This window comes from Poecilia mexicana, unplaced genomic scaffold, assembly GCF_051168715.1.
Source record: "Poecilia mexicana isolate PSO_F unplaced genomic scaffold, ASM5116871v1 scaffold_22, whole genome shotgun sequence".
Lineage (NCBI taxonomy): Eukaryota > Metazoa > Chordata > Actinopteri > Cyprinodontiformes > Poeciliidae > Poecilia > Poecilia mexicana.
This window is the reverse complement of record NW_028263391.1, coordinates 23,627,274-23,652,149: the sequence shown is the minus strand read 5'-3', so window position 1 is coordinate 23,652,149 and position 24,876 is coordinate 23,627,274. Positions and strand designations below refer to the sequence as shown.

At 36.6% G+C, this 24,876-nt stretch overlaps 1 protein-coding gene across 2 annotated transcripts in view; it reads right to left on the bottom strand.

The window, feature by feature from the left end:
* Nucleotides 1-19,183, bottom strand: part of impg1b (interphotoreceptor matrix proteoglycan 1b) — a 32,031-nt gene extending 12,848 nt beyond the window's left edge. Inside the window, exons 1-12 of one of the 2 annotated variants that reach the window (XM_015001273.2) lie at nt 19,117-19,183; nt 12,607-12,822; nt 11,505-11,671; nt 11,383-11,408; nt 10,755-10,789; nt 10,633-10,679; nt 10,419-10,559; nt 9,734-9,792; nt 8,582-8,778; nt 7,601-7,903; nt 3,977-4,473; nt 3,177-3,266 (exon numbers count right to left, since the gene is read on the bottom strand). In XM_015001273.2, the coding sequence (XP_014856759.2) occupies nt 3,177-3,266; nt 3,977-4,473; nt 7,601-7,903; nt 8,582-8,778; nt 9,734-9,792; nt 10,419-10,559; nt 10,633-10,679; nt 10,755-10,789; nt 11,383-11,408; nt 11,505-11,671; nt 12,607-12,822; nt 19,117-19,183 (1,845 nt within the window). The remainder of the gene's footprint in view (nt 1-3,176; nt 3,267-3,976; nt 4,474-7,600; nt 7,904-8,581; nt 8,779-9,733; nt 9,793-10,418; nt 10,560-10,632; nt 10,680-10,754; nt 10,790-11,382; nt 11,409-11,504; nt 11,672-12,606; nt 12,823-19,116) is intronic. The other variant, XM_088002665.1, reaches the window with a different exon arrangement.
* Between the last annotated feature and the right edge of the window lie 5,693 nt (nt 19,184-24,876).

Sequence of the window (24,876 nt, the reverse complement as noted above, 5' to 3'; positions counted from 1 at the left end):
CCGCATGTTTTTAACAACGTATCATGTTAACTTACTCAAATGAGATTTTAACTGTGTGTCTTACTTAATGGAGAAACAGCAATTGAAAAATTATTAGCAGAATATCAACAAAGTTTTGCACACATTTGCAATGGAAACGCAGAATATATTGGTAACTCTCAGAGCGGTAAATACTTACCGGATCAAACATCTGAAATCTAGTTTTGCCAGGAAGCTCAACAAATTAGTTAATAAGCAAAATCCAAGGTTTGAGCAACCACTAAAAATTGGAGATGGAGTGTTGCTTTTATCAGCTATACATTATTTTCTGCTTTCCTTTCAATAGTTTCTCTGCAGACAAGACAAGTTACCCTCAAATCCAGCTCAACACATTGGTGACAGTCCACCATTTATCCTTTGTTTCAATGCATCTGCTCATTTTAAACATGCATGTATGCCAACATACCAAACCCTAATGCAGATTGTTAAATACAGTTTAATAAAAATAAATAAATAAAAATAACTGATGTTAAAAACTAAAAGTGACTTGACTGTTTTTATTCCGTTTCCTGTGGTACTTTCGGTTACGTTGCATCCAGATGTCAACATAAACACACTAAGGAGATTGAAACCAGCATTAGCACAGAGTGTGTGATGCAGGAGCTGACGAGAACTCCTCTAAGCTGCTTACTCCACGTCACAAACCGAAGACTAAAACAGGAAAAGGTCTCCTGACCTCCATGCATAAACTAACTCTGCTTTAGGAAAACAAAAGCATAAATCAGCAAAACATCCCAAAAGTGCTCACAAAGCTTTTTAACTTACTATTCTAAGCCAAACTGATTCATGTGGTTTATATTTACAGCATCAGACATGCAAATAATGTAACATCCGAAATGTGAAGCCATGCTGCATTTTTGTCTGTATAAGTAGTAAAATAAACTCCACAACTGAATAGAGACAATGTTTAAATTGCATTTAGTCATTTAACAGATGCTACGACTAAGAAGCAACATTCAGCATAAACTTTTAATGCTTTATATGTTTCCTAGCACCACATTATGATACATAAAAGCTGAAGTAGCAAAATAACTAATAAGAAAATAAAAACTCAATAGTTTTGTCTGTAATATTGAGACTTAAAGGATTATTTTCCTTTTTTGCAATGCTATAAAATTGCTTCTGCAGCACAGAGTGGAAAGCGCTCATTGGGTATATCAAAGGAAAACCCAGAACGTCCTGGATTGTATAAAATAAGTTTAATCAAAGATCCAGGAAAGTAACCAGTAAAATGTAAATGTGCCCAATAAATTCAAGGAAAACACAGTTTATGTTTCAGATTTCAATGAATTTATCCAGCAAGTTAAAGGCAGAAAACCATCATGTTGTCAATAAAGGTACAATAAATTCAAGGAAAGTTCCAGAAAGTAACCAGTAAGTTCCATAATAGAACGTAGTCAGGAAATGTCAGTAGTGTTGCATAAAGTAACTATGAAGTTTTAAAAAGTACTGGTTAAGTTTTAGGAAAGTAATCAGTGAGTTCCATGAAAAATCCACGAATATATGCTGTAAAATTTTGGAAAAAATGCGCAGTCAGGTCTGTGAGATTTCTGTAAAGGTACGGCATAACTCCCAGAAAAAAGTTACAAGAAAGCTCAATGCAAGCAAGCAGTAAGTTCACGGAAAGTTCAGGAAAGTAACAAGTAAGTTTTGAGAAAATAACTGTTAATGTCCTGAAAAATATTATTTTGATTTTAAAAAATCGTTATGAAATCCACCAAGTGCAGGAAAATAACCAGGAAGTTTTGAGAAAACGCCCAGCAGAATAGAATTTTCTAAAATGTGTTTTAAAAAGTACCAGTAGGTTTCCAAAGAAATTTCCAGTATATTCTGGGAAAATGTCAAAAAGAAATCCAGGGAAGTTTTATACGCTCTGAAAGATGGAGAGAAGTTATCGAAAAATAGCCAGCAAGTTTTGGTGAAAAAGTCCTGGAAAGTTTTGGAAAGTAAGGTTGTAAAAGTTTCAGTAAAGCGGCCTCTAAAATCTGTTTTATGAGATGCTACTGAAAAATGCAGGTTGCACAGAATCACGGCTACAACCACTTTTAATCTCACTGGTGATTTGTGTGAAAAACAAAGTTTTCCTTTAAGAAATAAAGAAGTTTTTCATTTCTTAATTTTCTTGCCACATCTGACGAGCAAAACTGATACGATTCGGGCGTTTTGTTAGAATTTAACGCTTGTTAAAGTTGTGTTTTGTATTGACCAGTTAATATGTTCTCACCTGTTTTCTGTACTGTACACACACAGTGAAGATGAGAGAAAGGATCAAATCAAATATTCGACCCGTTTGTTTAGACATCAACACTCTGGACTAACATTGCACACGTTAAGCTTTCAGTGGCTGAGCCACAAAGCAGAAACCCGTTTCCTAAAAGCTTTTCCTTTTAAGTTAAATCTTCTGGTGCTGACCTTTCACCAGATCTGTCTTACTTTCAGAGTATTTACGTAAATACTCAGAGCATGTTTGGGACCAGGCAAAGCCTTTCTAAGGCTAAACCATTTTGTCCTCATTTTCCCTCCTAACAATCTGTGCTAGATAATAACTTTAAAATTACCAATTGAAACACTGCTTAGAAACTCAGAAAATAAAAATATCTTACAAAGCTGCCACAAACCAAACTCTAAGAGCGCAAAGCTAAAAAAAGTAAAATAAATCTCTGTTCACAGTTGAGCAACGTTTTGAGTTGCAGACTTTTAGTTATGTAAAAGTCCTGCAGACTGGATTTATCCTGTTTGGCTTTGCAACCTGTGAATTTCCTCTCATATCCACTTACGACTTACATCATTTCAAAAAAATCACACAAAGAAAAATGCAAACAGATTTTACAAGAACGTGTGCTATTTTAAATACACAAAGAAACATGAATACAGACAAAGCAAGTCAGCAGCACAAACTGAATGTTAGTGAAATATTTTCAGGACAGATTAAAAAAAAGATGAACTGCAGTGTGACTCAAAAGATTAAGGCAAAAAGCATAAAGATGAGAAGTACAGAAAAGAATAATGTTTTACAGTATGGAAATGTGAAATGTTAGGAAGATCAGGTGCTTCTGGTTTTACGTACTGCATTTGGACGCTGTTAGTGAACAAACTGAGGAGGAGGAGCTCCAGTATGGAAACAGATAAAAAGATACCGGTATGGAGGCTAACGTTGTCTGTCTCCCCAGCCCAGATTTAATGGAAGCTCCAGGGTTTGGCTGGTTTCTGGACCCAAAGTGCTGAGTCTAAGTGAAACAGAACAATTTCACCACAAGTGTTTCCACACCGTCAACACGGCGGCTCCTCTGGAACAAACGTGTTAACATACTGCAGGTTTTCGGTTTGAAGACGTCTCCCACTTTTACCAACCAAAAACAAACAGCAACAATGTCTTCGCTTTTCCATGTTCATGCTGTGAGGATAAGGCTTACTGCACAGCACACAGAGCATCTCGTCTGTTCCTGTTTTTCCTCCATAAAAATGTTAAGAAGTGGTGCAACAACTGCAACATTTTTAGTTAAGATGGAGTGTTAGGGTCATAGTAAGAAAAACAATGAAAAAAAAATTTAATTATAAGAATAAAGTCGAAATAATACAAGAATAGAGTCGTAATTATTAGAATAAAGTCATATTAATGTGAGAATGAAGTCATTTGTCAAAATATGATTGTCAATGAGAATAAAGTCACAATACAATAAAAAGTAACAATATTTCAAAACGCATTAATAATATTACCATTATTGTTATTTGTGATGATAATAACACCAGAATAATGTCATATTATGACTTTGTTCTGGTGATATATGTACTTAATTCTGATCATTTTTCATGATTTTCTTAGCACGGCCATATTTAGTCAGTCGTATTTATTACATTTTGCCTGGTTTCATAATATAAAGTAGGACAGTGAAGCATGCAGGAGCATTATATCTATCACAAAGGCTTGAGTACCTACCAGTTCCAGGAAGGTATTCTCCAGTGACTTATACTCTGGGGAGCTCTTGTTGAACAGGTCGTCAGTAAACATCATGTTAGTGACTCTCAAGCTAAAGAAAACCACCAACTCTTTGCTCTGCTCCACAGCTGTCATCACAGGTGTGCTGGCCTGTCTCATCGCCGGCGCGGCTGTAGATCCGTACGGACCTTCATCAGATTCTGACGCAAAGCCGCTCCCGCTCTCCTCTTCCTGTTGCTCTGTCACTCCGTCTGCAGTGTGTGAATAATCTCCAGGAGCGGTTTGGGTGACCGCGGTCAGATCCAATTGACCTTCCCCTCCGTCCTCAGGGGACGGTAAAGGCTCCACGTCTGCTTCAGGTTCGCTGCCCTGGATGGCGTCCTCACCAGATGATCGAGTGGAAACCGGGTCAGCGGGATCTGTGGGTGGATCCAGGTTCACCTCAGCAGTTTGATCTCCTTCAGGCCTGGAGCTCGAACTTCCCACCAGCTCCTGATCTGGTGAAAAGAAACAAAACAGCAGAGGGGTGGCATTAACATTTCTATATCCAAAAACACATTAAAGTTACATTTTTGTACTTCCATTTGCGTTTCTACTGAAACCGGCAAAAAGGCTTTACAAAAACCACCAAGATGTTTTTGGCAATAAGGTGTTTTGGTGTTGAGCCACATTCGAATGGCACTGCACCGTTACCTAGCAACCCCAACTAAGCCCAGCCCGTTACCTAGCAACCCAAGCATAACTCCAGGTCATTTGGTCAGCTGGTTTTACCATTGTATGTGCTGTACAATGGCTGCTGGAAAAACAAGTGTTTTGTTGTTGACTTACCATCCAGAAACCACTTGCTGCATTTTTGTTGGTTGTGCAGGAGGCTCCACTTTTGCTTTTCAAAGATGTATGGTTGTATAATTGTGCATCTGTTTGCAGCCATTTTCATGTGAGTGTAAACGTTGAGTTGGCCAGTCAACATAGTATATCAATTTGTGATTACACACCTACATGTACAGTTTGTGCAACAAGAAGTTGTTTTACTCGTAGTTTCAGTTTTATAACTGTTGTGTTTTGCTAACTTTGTTTCTGACTCAGCTCAGAAAGCACACAGGACAGTAGATTTTAAACTGCTGCCTTCTGGACACAGTGAACATCATTAGCCGTGCCGCACCGCAGGCAGAGAACATGCTAGCAGACGTGAGCCCACCACTGGTCCTGGGATTTAAGAAGTGAGACGTTTTCAAACATTTCTCAGGCAGAGGATTAAACTCATGTTCCAGTTTAACTTCTGAAACTGTTTGTGTGAGTACTTAGATTTTTGGCTCTACATTATGAAGAAAACATTCAGGAAACTAAAGGCAGTTTGTTTGTTTTTGCATTTATAACAGTTTTAAAGGTTAATCAGTATTTGTTACTGTGTTTCTAAACGTTCCTGTGTGTTAATTTCTGACTAGAGCTGTAGCTGCTTCCGTGCTTTTATTTATTTAAAATAAGTGTCCTAACTGTATGATTTATCCCTATTTTAATATAAATTATTCCTAAACATTAAATTTCACAACTCTGGCAGCTCATTTATCAAACATGACAAACTATTATTTTTAATCTCAATCCAAACACTTGGTGCAGACTTTATTATATAAACACTGAACTGTGGAATATTAAAGTTTTATAGATTAACCATTTTTATTAAATGTGACATCTGAAGACGCACCATTTCTCTAAAGTTTGGGTCTCAGCCGTCAAGGTGGGAAATGTTGCTGAGACTTGATGAAATGCGCCTGTGCAGCGCAGCGTGACTCGGTGATGACTGGACCAGGGGCCGGCCGGCCCCCTGCTGCTGGAGCCTTTCCAAGGGTAAAGTGACAACACCAAGTCTAATCATGCTGTCATTTCTATTTCCTGGGTCAGTCAAGGTTGCATTTAGATGCTGTAACTTTATAAGGTTACTTTTTACAAACTCTTAAGTTTGTGTCCTTCCCAGAAACTGTGACAGAAACATCTGACTTGATTTCTGTCGGATGTTCAGGAGGAAGATATGGGACCATAAAATAGAAAATACAGACTTTAAAAGTGCTCCCTGTAAAAAACTAAAGTAATTTAGGTACAGCTGAAATACTAAAAATAATAAAGTTAATATAAAAACTGTTCCTTTCTTCATCTGTTGTCTTTGTTTTGATCATTTAGAGATTCAGCAGCATCTTTTTAAAAGTCATAAAATATTTATCTGACGGTTTTTAAAGTGTTCATTTTATCCATCACTGGTCTTAAATTTCACATAATTTGTGTCCTATTTATTTTTCATTATCTGTGTAATGTGAGCAATCATTTGCTGTGTTGCTGCATCCTGCCTGAAGGATTAGAGTGTTTTTATGCCGTGGAAACTGTGAGGCTCACAGTGGGAGGCACCAAACAGCCTGTGAAAGAAATGTGCCCATAAATCTGTCTTATTGTTGTTTGTTTTATCCAGCCCCCTTTCCTTCAGGAGATTTTATATTTATTTACATTTTTGGGTATTTTCACAGCTGATAGTCCAGTACAGTTAGATTTGTGACCAAAATTGCAGCATTTGTTATATTTTCAGATGCTGTGGTTCTTTTTCTCACAGACTGAGCCAAACCAGCCAAATCCTTTAAAAATATGTTCCCCTCCTCGCCTGTGGGGGCGCTGCATCAAGAACCAATGAAGAAAACCTCTAAAGAAAACACTGATCGCAACTTCTTTCTTCACAAAAATGTAAACAAAAATGGAGTAGCGTTAGATTTTAGCGGTTATAGGATTTCTCTTTTGTCCACGAGTCATTTCTCCTGCTAGCGCTAGCCTAGCATGTTTTTTTTTGGTTGTATTTACCCACAATGCACTGCGCTGTAGCCCACTTCCTGCTTTTGTAGCGATCCCCAGTTCATATACATTCAAACCGAACCAGAGTTCACTTCATCCGAACCAAGACATAGGCATTAAAAGGACCGGATTCACTTTTTCTGGAGTTTGATTTTGCGTTCACACCAAACCAAACAAACCAGACTTCTAGACAAACAAACTGGAGTTTGATTAAAATGGACTAAACAGGGCTGGTGCGAATTAACTTTGCTTAAACCTGTTTCATGTAACAATTTGCTGAATATGAAACATGTTAAAATTTCACCTTTACAGCCCAAAAGCAAATGGGCACCAACTAAAACGCACCAAGAGAAAGAAATGTTTAGCCTAAGATAATAGCCTATTCTAAGATAATTTAATGAGTTCTTATAGGTCTGAGGTTTAAATACTAATGATTTTACGAACACGATTAATTTAACCAGGTGGAACTTGTAGAAACTTTGCTGCTTTTCTGCAGCTGGTTTCCGATTTACTCCTTTATGTTTGGATGTTTTTATTTAACTCTGCAGATCCGCAGCCAACAGCTCGAAACACGGAGCCAACACAACGACGGCTGAGCGCGGTTTTCATTTCCAGAGCTCTTCTAATTACCTATCAATAGCTTTAAATGGAGTCTACACCACAGTTTAGTGTGTGGTTAATCAATAAAGCTTTAAATTTTTAAACTTGGCTCTCCTTGACATTCTGCTTTATAAGCTGGATTCACCGGAAGAAGGGTCATCGTCTGTCACCTCAGAGCCTCGGAGTCTCACTCACCTCCATCTTCACCTCCATCACCCAGTGGAGTCTCCTCTTCCCCCATTCCCTCCTCTTCCTCCTCTGTGGGTTTTTCTTCTGCAGCTGCCATTGAAGGAGTCCCACCAGTAAAGCTAGAGCTGGTCTTTGGGAGGATGGTGGGGATAAAAGGCACAAAGGTGTTTGTTTTTGGTCTGACAGTAGCTGAATCCCTCAGCTTGTTTTCCAAAACTCCCACAGTGGGGAATAAAGTTTGGGTGGGTGGGCTGGCATCTTCTGGTTCCTGTGTGGACGTGGAGTCCACCACCGGATAAACCATGGTCACTGCAAAATAACAGCAACAGCTAGAAGCCATTTCATGGTAAGACAAAACAAAAGCAACGTTTACGTTTATTTAGAGGAAAAAATGTTAATTAAATTAATTTCATTTCCAAGTTAAACATTAAACTCAAGTGATTCAGTTCTAATAACAGCAGATTTTATATAAAGGCCCTGAAAACGGAGCTTTTATTTTGATATTCCACTTCCGATGATCAGCAAGCCAATTCCCATATAATCTATTTAGTTTGAAAATTAAATGTGAGGCTTGGAAAAATATTTAGTTGTGAAATAAAATGTTTTGAAAATTATTTATTTAGCCAGATAAATATTGAATTTGGAGCTAAATAACGTTTTCCAACAAAATATGATGTTGAAGCATATTATGCCAATGATCTTTTAATAAGCAACATTTTTAGTTAGCAAAAACAAAATTTAGTTTGTACACCAAATATTTACTTTAAAGCTAAATATTGAACTATAATTTGAACCAAATATTTAGTTTGTGAAATAAATGTTTAGTTTGAAAATCTGACATCTGTATGAATAACATGGTGAAAATATGACTTTGAAACATGTTTTTCTCTCCGACAGACTAAATAAACCAAAACTATTTCTGTTAATGTTCTGCTGTGTAACTTTACAAACTCATCCCATAATAACCATCAGACTAAAAATGATTACCAGCCTGGAAGCTGAGCGTCTGTATGTCCAGCAGCAGCGTCGGCTCCTGCTTCAAGGCCGTAACGATGATGCGCTTCAGTTTCGGGGCCTTCGCGTTTTCGTTTGTCTCTTTTCCTTCTTCCATCTCCAGACTGTCACCGTCCAGCTCCGTTTCTCCGTTAAAGACAACAGCGTAGCGCACAGAGAGATCCTCTGAGCTAATCAACACAAATAAAATCCGTTAGGAAGACTCAGAACAGCCTGAATGTTCTGCAAAAATCAGTCCAACATTTTCAAATCTCTGTTGATGTTCGCATTGTGCTGCTATTATTTGGTCAATTTCATCTAATATTGTTTAACAAGCGCTCAGCATCATTTTGTTGGACCAGTAATCAATCATAAGTTAGATCAAAACAAAGAGCAAACATGCTAGCGTTAGCCTAGCATTAAATTCTCTGTTGTTGCATGAAAATATCTTTATAAACAAAAGGTTTTCCGCTGCTTATAAAGATATAATACCAATACTAATGAACACCATATAACATGTTATTTATCGACTTCAAAATGTTTTAAGTTTCAAATAGGGACTTAAAGTTACAGTCAAAAATAAAAAACAATCATTTGGGTTATTTTTAGCCTTCCATGTGAAAAATAAATAGGTTCAATTTTATGAATATTTTACCAGGTTATTCATGAGTTTATAAATAAAACAGTTCCAAGAAAAATGTTTTATCAAGCTAAATATTTGGTTCCAAATAAATGTTACTTATTTAGTTTACAAAGCATATTTAGTTTAAACTAAATATTTAAATTGCTTAATAACCCAAATTATTGCTGTTAATTTCTGACTGTTTAGCTCTTTGTCAAATACCCATTTTTGTATAATTCAAACTGGTATCAGGAAATTCAGATGGGGAAACCCTAAAATTCAATAAACTTGATCAAAGCAAAGTAATTCATCAATTAGGTCATTTATTTAGATTATGCAACAGATTTTCTAAGCATTTAACCCTAAACTGTTGGAAAACCTGCATATTTCCCCAAACTAAGTCATGTTTATAAAGGAAATGCAGTTGAGTTGACAGTTGGACCCACAAAACAGAAGAAGAAATAACTATAAACACATTTTATTTATTTTAGTTGATTTGTTTCCAAGACATTTATTAAACTCACCGAAATCCAAGAACACGTATTTCTTTGAATCCTGGAACTTTTTCAAACACATGAACCATCTGCAAAGAAAAGAAAAAGTTCTGTCTGCATGTTCAGTTTTAATCATCTTACAAGTAAATTAGAATGAATGGAAATATAAATAAAAAGTTTATTTATTACCAATTCATTTAAAGAAAATGAATCTTATGTTATTATGTTTTCTTCTTGGCAGAGTGATATATTTAAAGGATTTACACTGCAAAAACAAAAAGTTTACAGAGTATTTTTGTCTATTTCTACTTTTTGTGTCTATATTCAGGAATTATTTATTATTATTTTGCTGAAAAGTTTTACATTATTTTTGTCATAACTCAAGTGTACTAAAAACATTTGTAAAAACTAGACAAAAACTCTTGTTTTTGCAGTGAATAATCCTGATTTCTGTTCTGCTCTTAGTCACTCATCTGTTAGCACTCCTTAGTTTAGATGCTAAAGGTTGAATTAAAGCTGTTGAATCAATCGGGGAAAGGTTTCCTCCTAAGAGTACAATAAAATCTGGCATTTCCCTCCTGCGTTGTTATTCAACCCTCCCTGGGAGAGCCGGCGCTGCTGCTGGAGCGACCGCAGGCTGCCGCCGTTTGCATAAAGGTGAAGACAACAGCTGGGAGGAGGACTGCTGACATTTGCTGCAGGCGGCTGATCTCACCTTGTCTCTGAGCTCTCTGGTGACGCCGTTGTAATGCGGCGCTGCGGGGTTGCTAAGCATTTCGCTGTATGTCGGGTCAGACACGGTGATGCTGAACTCAACAATGTACTCCTCGTAGTTCTCCTTAACCAGGTCTTTAGCCTGGGGAGCGAAAAGATGCAAACAGTTTAGGTATTTCTGGAAAACTGACGGTGAATTCTGATGGTGGATTTACCTCGTCAGTTTCTGCTGGAAGCAGAATGGGAGAAGGAGTCCAAGTGCCTGAAATTAAAGACGTTAACAGAAAATCTCCACAGATTTACAGAATATGGTTTAGTGAATGAAGGCAGGACTTACATTCACTGCTTGGCTCTTCTTTAGCTGCTACAAACCTGCAAGGAAACAGAACATCTTTTTCACTGTGACATTTTTATTTAGGTGTTTTTCTGAATATGTAACAATTTGTACAGTGTTGCACAGAGAGAAAATAAAATTACACATTTAACAGGGTTTTGTTTTGGATGTGAAGTTTGTTTATTCTTTTAATTTATTTCTTTTAGTCAAGAGGTTGCTTCTCCAGATACATTGTTGTATTTTAAGTTTTTTTACGCTGCTCTTGACAGTTGGTGGTTACTTGTAAGAAGATATTATTCTTGAAATTTTTGGGAAAAGTTGGCCAGATTATCATTATATGTTTTCATCTACGGTGGCCCGATTGCTCTGTCAGAAGTCTGTGAGGTGCAATAAATATAATTAATATGAAATTAATGTAGCTATTTCTAAAACATTCTTTAACTTAACTTTATGTTGGTTCCCAATAAATCCAAATCATATAGTATAATATACAAAAATCTCCTGCTACTTCGTTTAATTTGTGGTAAAGATAAAGACTGATCCTTGATACTTTTGACATATAAGACAAATTTAGGTAAAAACATTGACATAATACATATCTAATATAATATTCAGAGGACGATGCACCAACCCTTCACTTTCAGCCTCTTCTACTCTCTGAAATGAAAAAAAAAGAAAGTGGAATCCATAAAAGTTTCATTTTACTGTTAAAGGTAAACAAGTTGTGATGAAATGTGAGTCTGCATTGCTCACTCTGGCCACCAGGTCCAGATGCTCCTGAGAGCTGCTGAAGTTCTGGGCCAGGTCATCCATGCACAGGTTCTGATGCTGGCAGGTGAACACCCAGGTCCGGTACTCCTCCGGCGCCGGGACTCGGTCCAAGAAGATCCGGAACGCTTCCCAGATCGCTTCCTGACAAACTGACGGCAAAATCCTTGGTGTAAAACAAAGAATCCTCAAAAAGCAGGACTAACCGAGGCTCAAACTGTTCACTGCAAAACAGAGTCCAACCCGGTTGTTTTGATTCTAGTTAGAATATTTTAGCAAACTTCAAATAAAACTAAGTTACCAGAAAATCAGTTTTGTTTTATCTCAAGTTTTCCAAGACATTTGCACTAGAACTTTACAAAAATACTTGGCAAGATTTGGTGTTTTTACAATCAGGAAACTAAAGAGTAACTACTGAAATTACTTAAAGTGCTCTAGAATAAATCAGAATATGACAGAAATAATTACTGCTGTTCACGAAAAGCAAGAATTCAGTTAATCTGAAAATGGTTAAATTATATAACTCTGCTTATTAAAACAATATGAAAGCTGACTTATTTTCAGTTTACATTCTATGATCATTTTTCTTCACGTCTCCCAAAGGGTGAACTGTACATCTACGGCTTGTTGACGATGTTTTAGTGAGTCTTTGGAGCAGAGGGCCAGTAAAGCAGCCGCATGTTTCAGCCTGTAATGAGCGCCACATTGTCCAACCCGACGCCTGAGGGAAATGTTTCTGCCACAAACCCATTTGAAACGATGCCATTACCTCTAATAGAACAATTTAATCTGTCTCACATTGAAATGACATGCTGCAGCAGCTGCTGGGATGACTTTGACAACAAGCCATTTGCAACCGTCGCATCCCCGTTTAGTTCCTCTAAAACACCCACAATGCATGTTGGAGGATGTTTGTGTGTTTCGTCAATAATTCAAGTGTCTCTGTTGAATTTTATCAGCAGCATTTTTATTTTGAAAACCATCTGAGTTGACTGTGGCATCATAAAAATGCTTTATAATGAGTTTTTTTGAGCAGCCAGGTCATGATTTTATATAAAATTCATTTTAACAGTCAAAGCGGATTGACCTCTGAGTTTGTAGTAGGCCCGGTGGCTGCCAATGACGGTTTTCATCGTCTCCTGGGGACACACTTTGACGCCTGTGGTGTGGACGGCGGACCTCTTCACCCGCTGTCCGTCCTGCTCGGATCGGACGTTGGTCGCATGCCTGATGGGTCGGGAAGCTTCCAGAAAATGCCGGTACTTCACGTCTCTGAGCCCAGAAAAGTTTATGTCATTCAGTTCTGCAGGAGGAGAGACAAAAGAGGAGGCAGGAATGTTTCAACAAAACACGGGATAATTACAGCAAACGTTGGTTATTCTGAACAGGCTGTCATGTTTATGTCAGTTATTTGAGGATAATTACAAAGTAAACACAACGTGAAGTTTGGGCAAAGTCTTTCTGGGAACATTTCTGCTATTATTTTATGTACTTGAATGGAGATTTCGTATTGTTGTTGGTTTATCCCATGAGCTCTTTGGACCTTAAACAATTAGCATTTTCACATAACAAATGCAGTTTTTTTGCATTGGATTTCCAAAGAGTGACACAAAAAGTACCAGTACCTTGTTTTAAAACTTTGGAACCAAAGTGCTTTTCAAAAAAACAAAACCAATTATCTTTAAATCCTGAAAAGAGAAATAAAATGTTTCCACTGTTGTCTAAAAAGTTGTTTCAAAATGTTATGTGATATTTGCAACTCTAACTGAGTCTTATTTGGTTCACTGCAAAAACACAAAATCTTACCAAGTATTTTTGGTTAGTTTCTGTTGCAAATAACTTTGTTCACTGAAAATAAGACAAAACTAACTTACAAGTAACTTCTCATTAATATACAAGTCAATAATACCTTAATATTAATGAAAAGCTCTCGTAACAAGTAAAATAATCTGCCAGTGGAACTAGTACTTTTGTTTTATCAACCTGTCAGACTACAGGTCCACCAAAAAAATCGGCCCGATTTGTTTAATTTTGGGAGATCGGTGATTGGCCGATACTTACATGTGAAACTGATCTCATTTACCTCAGCAAAGGTCTGAAAATCAACCACTGCCTGCAGCCATCACCATCTTCAACAACTCTGAAGAATCTGAACTGATGAGCTACAACATTTAGTTTCCCTTTGGGATAAATAAAGTACGTTTGAATTTGGATTTTTGCAGTGAGCGAGGTTTGACTAACAAACCGGACCATCAGGTAATCGACCAGAAAACTATTCTAAACTATTCCAGACATCTCAGGTCTTCTGGTTCTGGTTCTGGTCTGCATCACCAGAACCAAACATGGAGGAGCAGCATTCAGCTTCTATGCTCCTCTAATCTGGAACAAACTTCCAGAAAACAGCAAAAATGCTGGAACACTGAGTTCCTCTGGAGCTCCAGGCTGTTTTTCAGACGGACTTATCCCAATATCCCAAATCTTTTGGTAACATGTTGCCGAGTCGCACCATAATTAAACACAAACCTCCTGCATTGATTTCTAAAAGTAATTACATCCAAAAACGCACAAAACAGGAAAAGTGGCAAATGAAAAGGTTTGTGGACTCTGGGTTTGTTTCTCTTGAGCAGAGATAAATCTGACGTTAATCATCATGGCAAACAGGATGTTGTTTCTACATCAGAACTGGGTTTTCAACATGTGGGAACATTCAGCCGCCATTTTCTTCTCAAAGCGTGAAACAGTAAAAATACAGACACAGGCTTTAAATAAGAGACACTGTTTGTGGGAACTTTAACATCTCAAAGCTGCTTTTGTCTCTTCGTCTTTCCTTTAAGTTGAAAAAAAAGTTTATCTACGACGGTGGACCAAATGAAGTTTAAACTAAAAGTTTAAATTACAGGAGTGAGTATTAAGACATTAGCCTTTGTGTGTCCCGTAGCGTCAGGACCGGGTCAGCCAAGGCTCACTATCTGTAAGGAGTATTTAATTTGCTCCGGAGTTAATCCAACAAAGTGACTTATGGCGTTTGCTGAGCAGTGTTACTCTCTGCTGCTTCCTTTGTGAATGTGTCTCAACAGCATTTTAACGTTTGCAGCGAAACATTTACTGGACTAAATGTGTGTTTGGTTTCAGGTGCAAAGTCATTTAAAAACTTTTAGGTATGGAAAGTTTGGAGCTGATGGTTTGTGGTTGGAAGAAGTTATGAAAAAGTGCAAAAAAAAATGAAAATGAAAAATGTAACACTTTGTCTTGGGGTGAAAGAACAGCTGCTACTTGACTCTTTTGGCATTTTTGACAAAATACAGCAACAAAAATGTTTTTAATGTTATTTTTCTCCGACATCATTTTTAGACAATTACATTTTGTGCCTTTCTGTGTTTTAAATAGTTGTTGTTGTTTTTTGCTAATTGACTTTTGTTTTACATCCCTTAAAATGTGCTTGACATTTTTCTAATACATGTTACAACCAAAGTAATTCAAAGAAACAAGGAAATCAACACAACTGACTGAAAATACCAAAGACATGAATAAAAGGTGCAGAAACAACCCGAAAGTCAAAATAAACCAATTTTTGTTTATGTTTATTTGATGGGGAAAATCTCCTAATAAGTGAAATAATCCCAGTGGAACAAGCACTTCTTCTCGGGATTAAATGATTTACCTAAAACTATCTCCTATATCTTTCTGAAAAGTTATTTGTAAATTAGTTTTGCCTTATTTCAAGTCGGAGATATTTGCACTAATAACTAGACTAAAATACTTGGTACGATTTTGTGAGTGAAGCAGACAAAGAAGTGGAAAATGGAAGCAGCGTCTCAAATCAAGAGCTGATTGTCAGAGAGATGCTTCACATAATGCAGCCTGAATTACAGATTAAATTACCTAAAAATAAAAAGCTATTTTGTTTACCTTCAGAAGCTCTGCCAGAGCTTCTGTTGTTCAACAGAGTAATTTTGCAGCGTAACAAAAGCCAGCGTGACGATCCGAAACGTGTGGGCCGGCCGCCTTGTTGAATAATTTTAGGCCTGATTGTGACGCCAGCTGGCAAATCTTCCAGGACTTCTTAAGACAATAAGCCAGGATTTATGAGCCCCAAAACGCAGACTGGAGGTCACTGCACCCAAATAACAAACTATCATCGCTCCTGGATTAGGAAACTGAGAGGAGGCTGAAGACAAACCAAAGGAATAAGTGTAAATTACATAATTACAGCTCTGTCACAGTTTGTTGCCAGATTAAGATGCTGGATTTCAAAAGGAACGAAAAGAAAGTCAACTTTATTATTTTATCCAAAAAAACACATTTTTCTCTTTTAAGTGCAGTAAATAACTTATTACACTTAAAATAAGATAAAACTAACCGATAACTGACTTTTCAGCAACATACAGGAGCTCGTTTAAGTCAATAATTCCTGAATATTGATGAAAAAGTTGAGGTTCCATTAGCAGATTATTTTGAAAAGAATCTGACAATGGATTCAGCAATTTCTTCAATTTTAAGTTATTGACTTCCAACAAGCTCCACTATCTTGCCGGAAAGTTATTTGTAAGTTAGTTTTGTTTTATTTTAAATGTACTGAGACATTTGCACTAGAAACTAGACCAAAAATACTTGGTAAGATTTTGTGTTTTTGCAGTTTGTGATTCACAAAAAGGCTGTAAACAAACAGAACAATGAATTTAAAACAATTCAATACATTTTATATTTAAACAAAAATAGGTTTGTGGATAAACATTTGTAACTTTTTATCAGTATTAGGTTGGCTTAGCTGCCTGGTTTTTACTTAAATAGAAAATATTAAAGAATTATTCAGACTGCAGACAGAGACGCACTTTACCAACAAAGACGAACAATTTAAAGACATTTCAAAACTGATTTTGAATCGATTCAGAATCCCCAGCACCAGGAATTGTGATTTATGTTTTACTGCACCTTTATTTTCTGTCAAATGAAAAGCTGTTTAGTGGCTTAATGCAATCCACTGTCGCCACATGCTTGCTCCAAAGGAGGGATTGCTGGAGGTCTGTGAATCGGCTTCCTGTGATGGAAAACATTTTATATCAGCCGTCATAAACTGAATTTAACTGCTTTAGGAGATACCAATAAAATGAGCCGAATTAAATTAGATTTAGACTGAAGGCAATCTCTGTCTCTTCAATTAACTTTTGCTCAGGCGGAGTATTTCTGGAGTTCATCATATCAGCCTATTCTCTAAGCTAATAAAAATAAATTATTTTTGTGTGCATCATTGCTCAACCCTGAATCAGCTTTCACTTTTAACTTTTCAGTGCAGAAGAAAGATTTTAAACATCGTTTTCTTTATCTTTTAGCAATTTCTCTGACTTTTTTAGTTTGTACATAATTCTAATGTTTTACATTCTGTAAAATCCTTGCTTCTATATTCTACATCTATATTTTATTTATGTTACACATTTATTTTTTTATTCTTCCTCTGTGTTTCTCCATGTCTGTAGGTGAAGAATGAATATTTTGATTCCTTGACTTTGACTTTACTGTTAAAGAAAACTTTTTAAACGAGGTGTCCTAATAAAATCCAAACACTAAAACAGAATTACAAGATTAGATGAAGACAGAACTTTAACATTCAGGTCAAATAAAAATATATATAATTTTATGCAGCTAATATAGTTTAATTGGCTGGGGTCTACTCTGTAGATTCATAGAAAACTAATATTCATTGATTTGGTTTCAAGTCAGCTGCAGATGTATTATACAAAGTTTGCACGTCTTTTTTACTTCCCTTTGGTATCTCCTGCTGTTCTCAAAACAGCCCAAGTGCTAAAATAGAAAAATATCACCCAGTTATTTTTTGGTAATAAGTAAATGATGTTTTTTGGTATGTGGAAAATGAGTCATTTCAAAAACATCTGGTTTGTAACACATCAAAGCAGCATGCACTGTCCCTCACCTAGCAACCCCAGGGAAGCCCAGGCCTGTTACCTAGCAACCCAAGTTGAGCTCCTGCTCATTTGGTCAGCTGGTTTTACAGTGTATGACCTGTACAATGGCTGCTGGAAAAGACAAACGTTTATTTGTTGACTTACTATGCAGAAACCACTTGCTGCATTCTTGTTGGTTGTGCAGGAGGCTCTACTTCTGCTTTTCAAAGACGTATGGTTGTATAATTACATTAATTTAAAGTGACAGGAGGCCCTAAAACAAATTATTGTGAAAGGAGCTTGAAACGGGCAGAACTGAGAAAACTAAAGTCTCATTATCCAAGAATGATTTTGTGCAAAAAATGTAATGAACATGTTTTGTGTAGAGGTAACCTAACCTGTTCGAGGAAGCATAAAAGGTCACCTTTAAGACAATTTCCGCCTGCTTAGGGCCGGTCAGCTGAGTCCCTTCAACAAATCATTTTTTTAGCCCTATAAAGCACCAGGACTCCCTCTGGTCTCCCTAAGCTGGCGGCTGTCGCACACATGCAGGGACACAAGGCACAGCAGGAGGGACTGTTAGCGAGGGGACATCGCCTGAAAAAGGCCCCACTAGAGAATTACAAGCCAGAAAAGATTAGCGTCCTGCAACAGTGAGAACAAAATGGCTTTTGTTTGCTTTCGGATAATGAGCTCACCCCGGGGCACATCGCACCGAGCGAGACAAACGGAAAACATTTTGCTCTGCTAAAACTCTCCATCCTGGTGAACAACTCTCATATGTCAGGCTGATTGACAGAAAATGTTCATGACCTTAAAAACTGATTGCGAGCTGTTTGACATTTGCTTGACATCCAAAAATCTAATATCTCCCTAAGATGGAGCTGACATTTTGGACTTGTGATGTTTACTTACTATTTTATTGACACAAACACGCCTGAACTGGGCTGTCATTCAACAACATACGAAAAGCAGCACAAAAAGTATCCAACGCCACTGCAAAAACTCTAAATCTTACCAACTATTTCTGTCTAGTTTCTTGTTCAAATACTTTAGTTTTGACTATTTAAGTGCAGCAACTTGAAAGTAACTTTTCAACAAAATATAGAAATTTGTTTTCAGTTAATATTTATATAGTTTTACTGTTTAAACTTAGAACATGGAGAAAATGTCTTGATAAAGTAAAAACTAAATAACTTATTTTTTCATCAGTATTAAGGATCTACTGACTTAACACAAGCAGAAAAGTTACTTGTCAGTTTTATCTTATTTGCAGTAGAAACAAAAAGAGACATAGTAAGATTTTGTGTTTTGCAGTGTTGAAAACGTTGATGTTAAATTTGACAATTCTGGATAATTAAGAGTCAAATGTGACTCAGTTAAGCAAATAAAGCATTAATAGTAAAATAAAATGATAAAAACACTGCAAAAAAATGCCTTTCCAAGACAAGTAAAAAAAGTAGAAAATAAGACATTTTTCCATGTTATAACTGAAATAATCTGCCAATTGAACAAGAAAATAAAGAAATTATTGACTTAAACTATTAACTTACAAGTAACTCTTTGCTGAAAAGTTACTTGTAAGTTAGTTTTGTCTTATTTTAAATGTAATAAGATATTTTCAGTAGAAACTAGAGAAAAATACTTGGTAAGATTTTGTGTTTTTGCAGTGTCACAGTTTCTGTCTTTCTACTCACCTTTGATTCGACTAGCCTGAAGAGTAAACAGACACAAGGTGAGAAATACTCCTGACTTTAAAAGCATGATGGGCTGAATTATGTCTCTATCACTTCCAAAGTGCTCATGTGTGAAGAAAAGGTGCCAAACAGAAAAATCCAGAATCTCTTGATGCCAAGTCCATCAGGAGGCGGTGGCGTTTCCCATCAGGCAGACTGCTCTGCTCCTGCGTTTGTTCCCCAGAGCGGCTCCTGGTGCGGCTGCAGAACTGGCTGCATGGACGGACGGAGCCTGAGGGAGTGAGGGAGGAGGAAGGGGAGAAGTTTGGGTCTGGGGTTTCCTTTGTGCTGCCAGGGTGCCAACAGTGACGAGGTTAAAAAAGCAGGCTGTGTTTTCGTTCTAATCTCTTTACCTTCTTGTTGCCGCTCGTAATCCCTGCTGGGCCACGTGGTCGCTCGCTCACTCTCATCCTGTTAGTTACCGTCTGGACCCTCGTCTGTCTTTTCAACAAACTTGGTGTTTTCACACAGGATCAGAAGCTTAATTACAACTTCAGAGTCGTTTTTTAAATCTGTAAAGTTTTCTTCAGTTTATTTCGATAAAATGCTGCATGGTTTGTGTACAGTTGAGCAGGTAGGGCAAAAAAGGAATACTATGAAATATCATTTGTTTCTACCCTGCAAAAACAAAAAATGATATCAAGTTTCTTGTGCAAATACAAAAGCTTGTTTAAGTCAATAATCCCTTAATATTGACAAAAATGTACTAGTTCCACTGGCAGGTTATTTCAGTTATAACCTGGGAAAATGTATTGCATAATTGAAAAAAATCTATCAATGAAACTAGTTATTTTTTCAACAAAATAAAGGAATTATTGACTTAAAACAAGCTCCTATATCTTGCTGAAAATTTACCTATAAGCTGGCCTTGTTTTGTTCAGAGTTTACTAAGATATTTGCTTATCTGGTACGATTTTATGTTTTTGCAGTGCAGCTGAGCCGTAAAGTGCAAGGAGCTTTAAAACCCCTCAGTGTGCTTTACCATCAAGCCCAACTGTTCCAGTAAACCTGGCCAGTTTATGACCTCAATCCTTCAGGATTACGGTCGGAGTCACACATCAGGTCTCCGCTAAGCTTTAAGTCAGTAGTTTGAAGGTGAAGATCAGGAATAAATTTAACAAATCAGTTCAAGATTAGTTTTAAAGATTTGTGAAAATGAGACTTCACAGCCATCTGTTTGTCTAGAAGGTAAAATCTTCTTTACAACAAATTTTAGGGTGGTGACATAAAATTGGCCTAGTTCAATCAAATTCAAATGCAGATGACAAAATCAGCATCAGCCTTAAAGCTTTCCAGCATAATTAGCTCTTAATGTTACATTTTATGAGCTGCTGACTCTAATTACCTAACATTCACAGTTGAACTATAAATAAAATGCATTTTGCTACAACACTAGTTGCTACTCTGTTTACCGCTGGAGATTTAAAAAAACAAAACAAGAAATATAAACATCTTACTAAGAGATTTAAAAGTGTTATCTTTGCCACACTATTTTCTTCCAGGCTCTGGAAAGCAGAGGACATGCAGGCGTCAGGGTTAGCGATCTAAAATTTGAGTCACGTTAGCCGTCAAACACCACTTACACGTCTTTGGGAATATCCACTCAGGGCTGATTATCTCTGTGATCTAATAGACCTTGAGCAGCAGAAGTGTCACTGTCAGTGTGCTAAGTGCCTTTTGCTCACATCATCCTGGAACTTGGCACCAGCAGCAGAGGTTGCATAACCTATTATGCAGATCAGGGCTTGCACAAACAGGTTCAACACAGCCTGGATATCCTTTGGTCAGAGAGCATATTTAAGCTCAACAACATGCTGAGCTGAGTCATGAAGCTGGGTTTTAACTCTACTAACAGAGGTTTCTGAAACCTATGAGGGGTTTAAAGTGTGCCCTGTTTCCTAAAGATTACCAGCTGTAAAGTAAAGCAAACTATAAACTATTGGCTAAGTGGATCTGTGGAGCTTCTGCAACGGATCTTAATATTTTATATATATAGATAGATAGACATTTACAAAATGCAGATTTTAGCTTTGTTTTTTGGGGGGTTGGGGGGCTTGCATGAAATAAATCTAATTTTGAATTTCCACAACAGAAGGATACAAGTATCACAAACAATGCAATCATCCCTAATCAAAACCATTTTCTACATATTGGAAATCCTGAAAGACAATGTCTGTCAATCATTTTAATCCTAAACTCAATCACAGCTGTGGAGCTGAACAATCTGAATCTTCTGAATGGTTCAGAAAAATAAATATAATATGCAGGTTTTTCAAAGTCTAGGAACAAACCTGACTGAGAGGCTTCACATGTTAAAGTGATTTCAACAGGAAACCCTTCACTGTAGCTGAATTAAAACAATTTTACAAAGAAGAATGAATGACAAATTATTCAGATAATCTAAGAAAATGAATACAAATACACAGGAAGCACAACACCAAGGAAATAAACATATGACACATTGCAATGATTAAACTAATGAGGATAGATAACAAAAAGAAAACCAAGACAACACTAGAAGAACATGACAAAATAAACATAAACTGAGAAAAATAAAATCAATGTAGGCTAAGAACAAGCTATAAAACTCGACATAAACCAGCGAAACTAAACCTAATGAGCAAGGAGTAAAAGAAATTCAACAAAATATGAAAAGACATTAAAATAAAACAGAAAGAGAATAATCTAACTCACAAACAGAAATAACTATTCAGGAAGTGGAACACCATAATAACCACCAGGAAGAAATAATATTGCAAATAACATAAGTAACCTGTGACAAAAACCACAAACAGAAAAACCCAAATACCTGAGAAATCAAGATCATTTCCAGCTAAAACAAACTTCTGATGGCAGCTGATCTGAAACATTCCAGTACGACCACAAAGCAAAAACAGAAGAAATATGAATTTTTCATTCCCACCTTCTTTAATTAACAAGAACAAACAAATATTCAAAATGTTCAGTTTTTTTATGTCTTCTAATTAAAAAAATATTTACCGTATTTATAGTTTTTTTTTGATGAAATTTGCATCTCATGGCCAGAAGAATCATAAATTTAAAAAAAACAAATTCACAAACAATTATTTATGAATTTATCAATTTGTGGTTTTAATTATATTTTACCTCCTGTTTTTGTTGCTTATGTTACATCCTCAGGAATATCTGTGGTGTTTTAATGGGATTTGCTCGTGTTGATCATTTGTCATCATGTTGACTCAGATTATGAAAACACCAACAGAGGGCAGCATGGTCAATGTTCCTGGTAGAAGGTCAACCTTCAGATAGTTACTGTTAAAACTTTAAGTTCTGCATGTTTACACAAGTAAACATTCAGAAATAAACATCTTATCTAGAACAAAATACACTGGAAGCAGGGAAAATAGAGCTTTTCAGAAAAATATAGTGACTTTTTGATAACTAGAATTTGCAACAAGTCTGTGAGCACTGTAAAAATTTAGGGCTGCAACTAGCGATTATTTTAGTAATTGATTATTCTGATTAGACTAATCAGATAGAAGAAAAATTGCAACATTCTCCAGATTTTTCATTTAAGCATTTTTTATACAAAATTAGAATTTCATTAAAAAAATACAAACAAAAAAAGAATTACATTTTTTTTTAAATAAGAAAATGCACGTTATTGCCTAAAATGCAACAACATAGCATTTCATTAGTGTATTTGAACCAGGTGAAGCTACACTGCAAAAACTGAAAATCTTACCAAGTATTCTTAGTCTAGTTTCCAGTGTAAATATCTTACAATTATTCCTTAATATTAATGAAAACTACTCGTTTCACTGGCAGATTATTTTATGGGGAAAATATCTAGCTATAAATTAAAAAATCTGCCAGTGGAACTAAAACTTTTCCATCAATATTAAGGAAGTATTGACTAAAAATAGCCCCATATAGTTGTTGAAAACTTGAGTTAGTGTTTGTCTTATTTTAAGTGTACTGAGATGTTTGCACTAGAAACTCAACCAAAAAGTCTTTGAAATATTTTTTGTTTCTGCAGTGAAAGTAGTGAGAATGATCCGTTGTGTCTTTGTTCTCCAGGCGAGGTGCCGGGTGGACACCCAGCGGCTGCCTCCAGCAGTCTGAGCTCAGGCGAAAATAAAAAGTCTGGAACAAGGAAAAAACAGCTGAAACTCCTGTTTCCGCTCAAAATGCAGCAGATTATCATGTTCTCTGCTGGCTTGTTTCATATCATCCCCTTGGAAAAGATGGGTGCTCAGGAAAGACAGCAGGGGAAGTACGGACATGGGAAAGGAAAGGGAGAAGAGCATTTCAGACAGACATGAAAGGAAGAAGTGGAGAAACAAACTTGGAAGAACGGTGCTGCATATGGCGGGGGAACAAACAGGAGAAGGAGGTCAGGTCAACCGACTGAACATCAGGGATGCTTTTCTGCCCCTGCTGCTAATCCTCACCTGTTTACAGCAGCATGGAGGCAGCATGAAAACCTCTGACACATTTAAACTGTGGCAACAGTGAAAAGAGGCATTCAAGAGAACATGACTTAAATTTAGAAACTGACCTGCCAATCAAATTATCCAACACAGCAGCATAGATTTATCTAAAAATGGCATAAAATTGGTGATTTGTATTCCTGTTCCTGCTGATTTTGGGCTTCCTTTTACATGAAGTAGATCAGATTTTAAAGGTGATCTACTTTGGTTCCTTGAATAGGTCAGAACATGGGTGAAACAAAACATGTTCATGCATTTTTTTGCACAAAATCATTCTTAAATAATACAATTTTCTGCTCAGTTCTGTCTATTTTCAGCTGTTTTAGAGCATCTTGCCACTTTAAATCCAAGTACGCTGCTGCTGGCCACGCCCCCCACTCAACATTTACACTTGCACCTGAAAATGGCTGCAAAAAGAGTGCAATTATATTACAGCACATCTCTGAAAAGCATTAGTGGAGCCTTCTGCACAACCAACAAGAATGCAGCCAGTGGTTTCTGGATAAAAATGATTGGCAGCCATTTTCTTAAAAACCTGAGTTTTCTCTTACCAAAAAGGCCGATTGTCTTTTCATAACATAAAGAGCTACATTTTTCATAGTATGCTGCATTAAAGACTGACTGAAAAAACAGAAATGTGTGGTTTTCTAACATTAATAAACTTAGATACATCTACAGCATATAACAAAATAAGATCCTGTCAACAACAAAACACTTGTCTTTTCCAGTAGCCATTGTACAGCATATGTGCAATAAAAGCAATAAATCTACAATAAATCTTTGATGAATTTTAAATTAATATGAACTGCAATAATATTTTGTTTCAGTTTTTGCATCAAGTATTTTGGAACTGAATTTGAAAACCAGCTGACCAAACATCCTGGAGCTTCGTTTGGTTTGCTAGCTAACAGGCTAGGCTTTGCTGGGGTTATTAGGTGAAAGTCTGATTACAAAAGTTTTTGAAACAGCTCATTTTCCATACACTAAAAAATATTAACTTATTGCCAAAATACTGCTGGATGAGTTTTTTAAACTCATGTGGAGAAACAAACTGGTTTTAGAAGCAGTTGAGACCCAAATTAAAGTACAAAAATGTTTAAAACAAGAATTTTAAAAACTGAAAATGAGCTGCTGAAGCTCTCCAAAGACCAGATTTCCCCTTTTTAGTTTAAAGAGACTCTGCTCTGCTGAATTTTAAATTCTGACCATTATGCACCTTCTTATTCATGGAAACATCCAGATAAGAAAA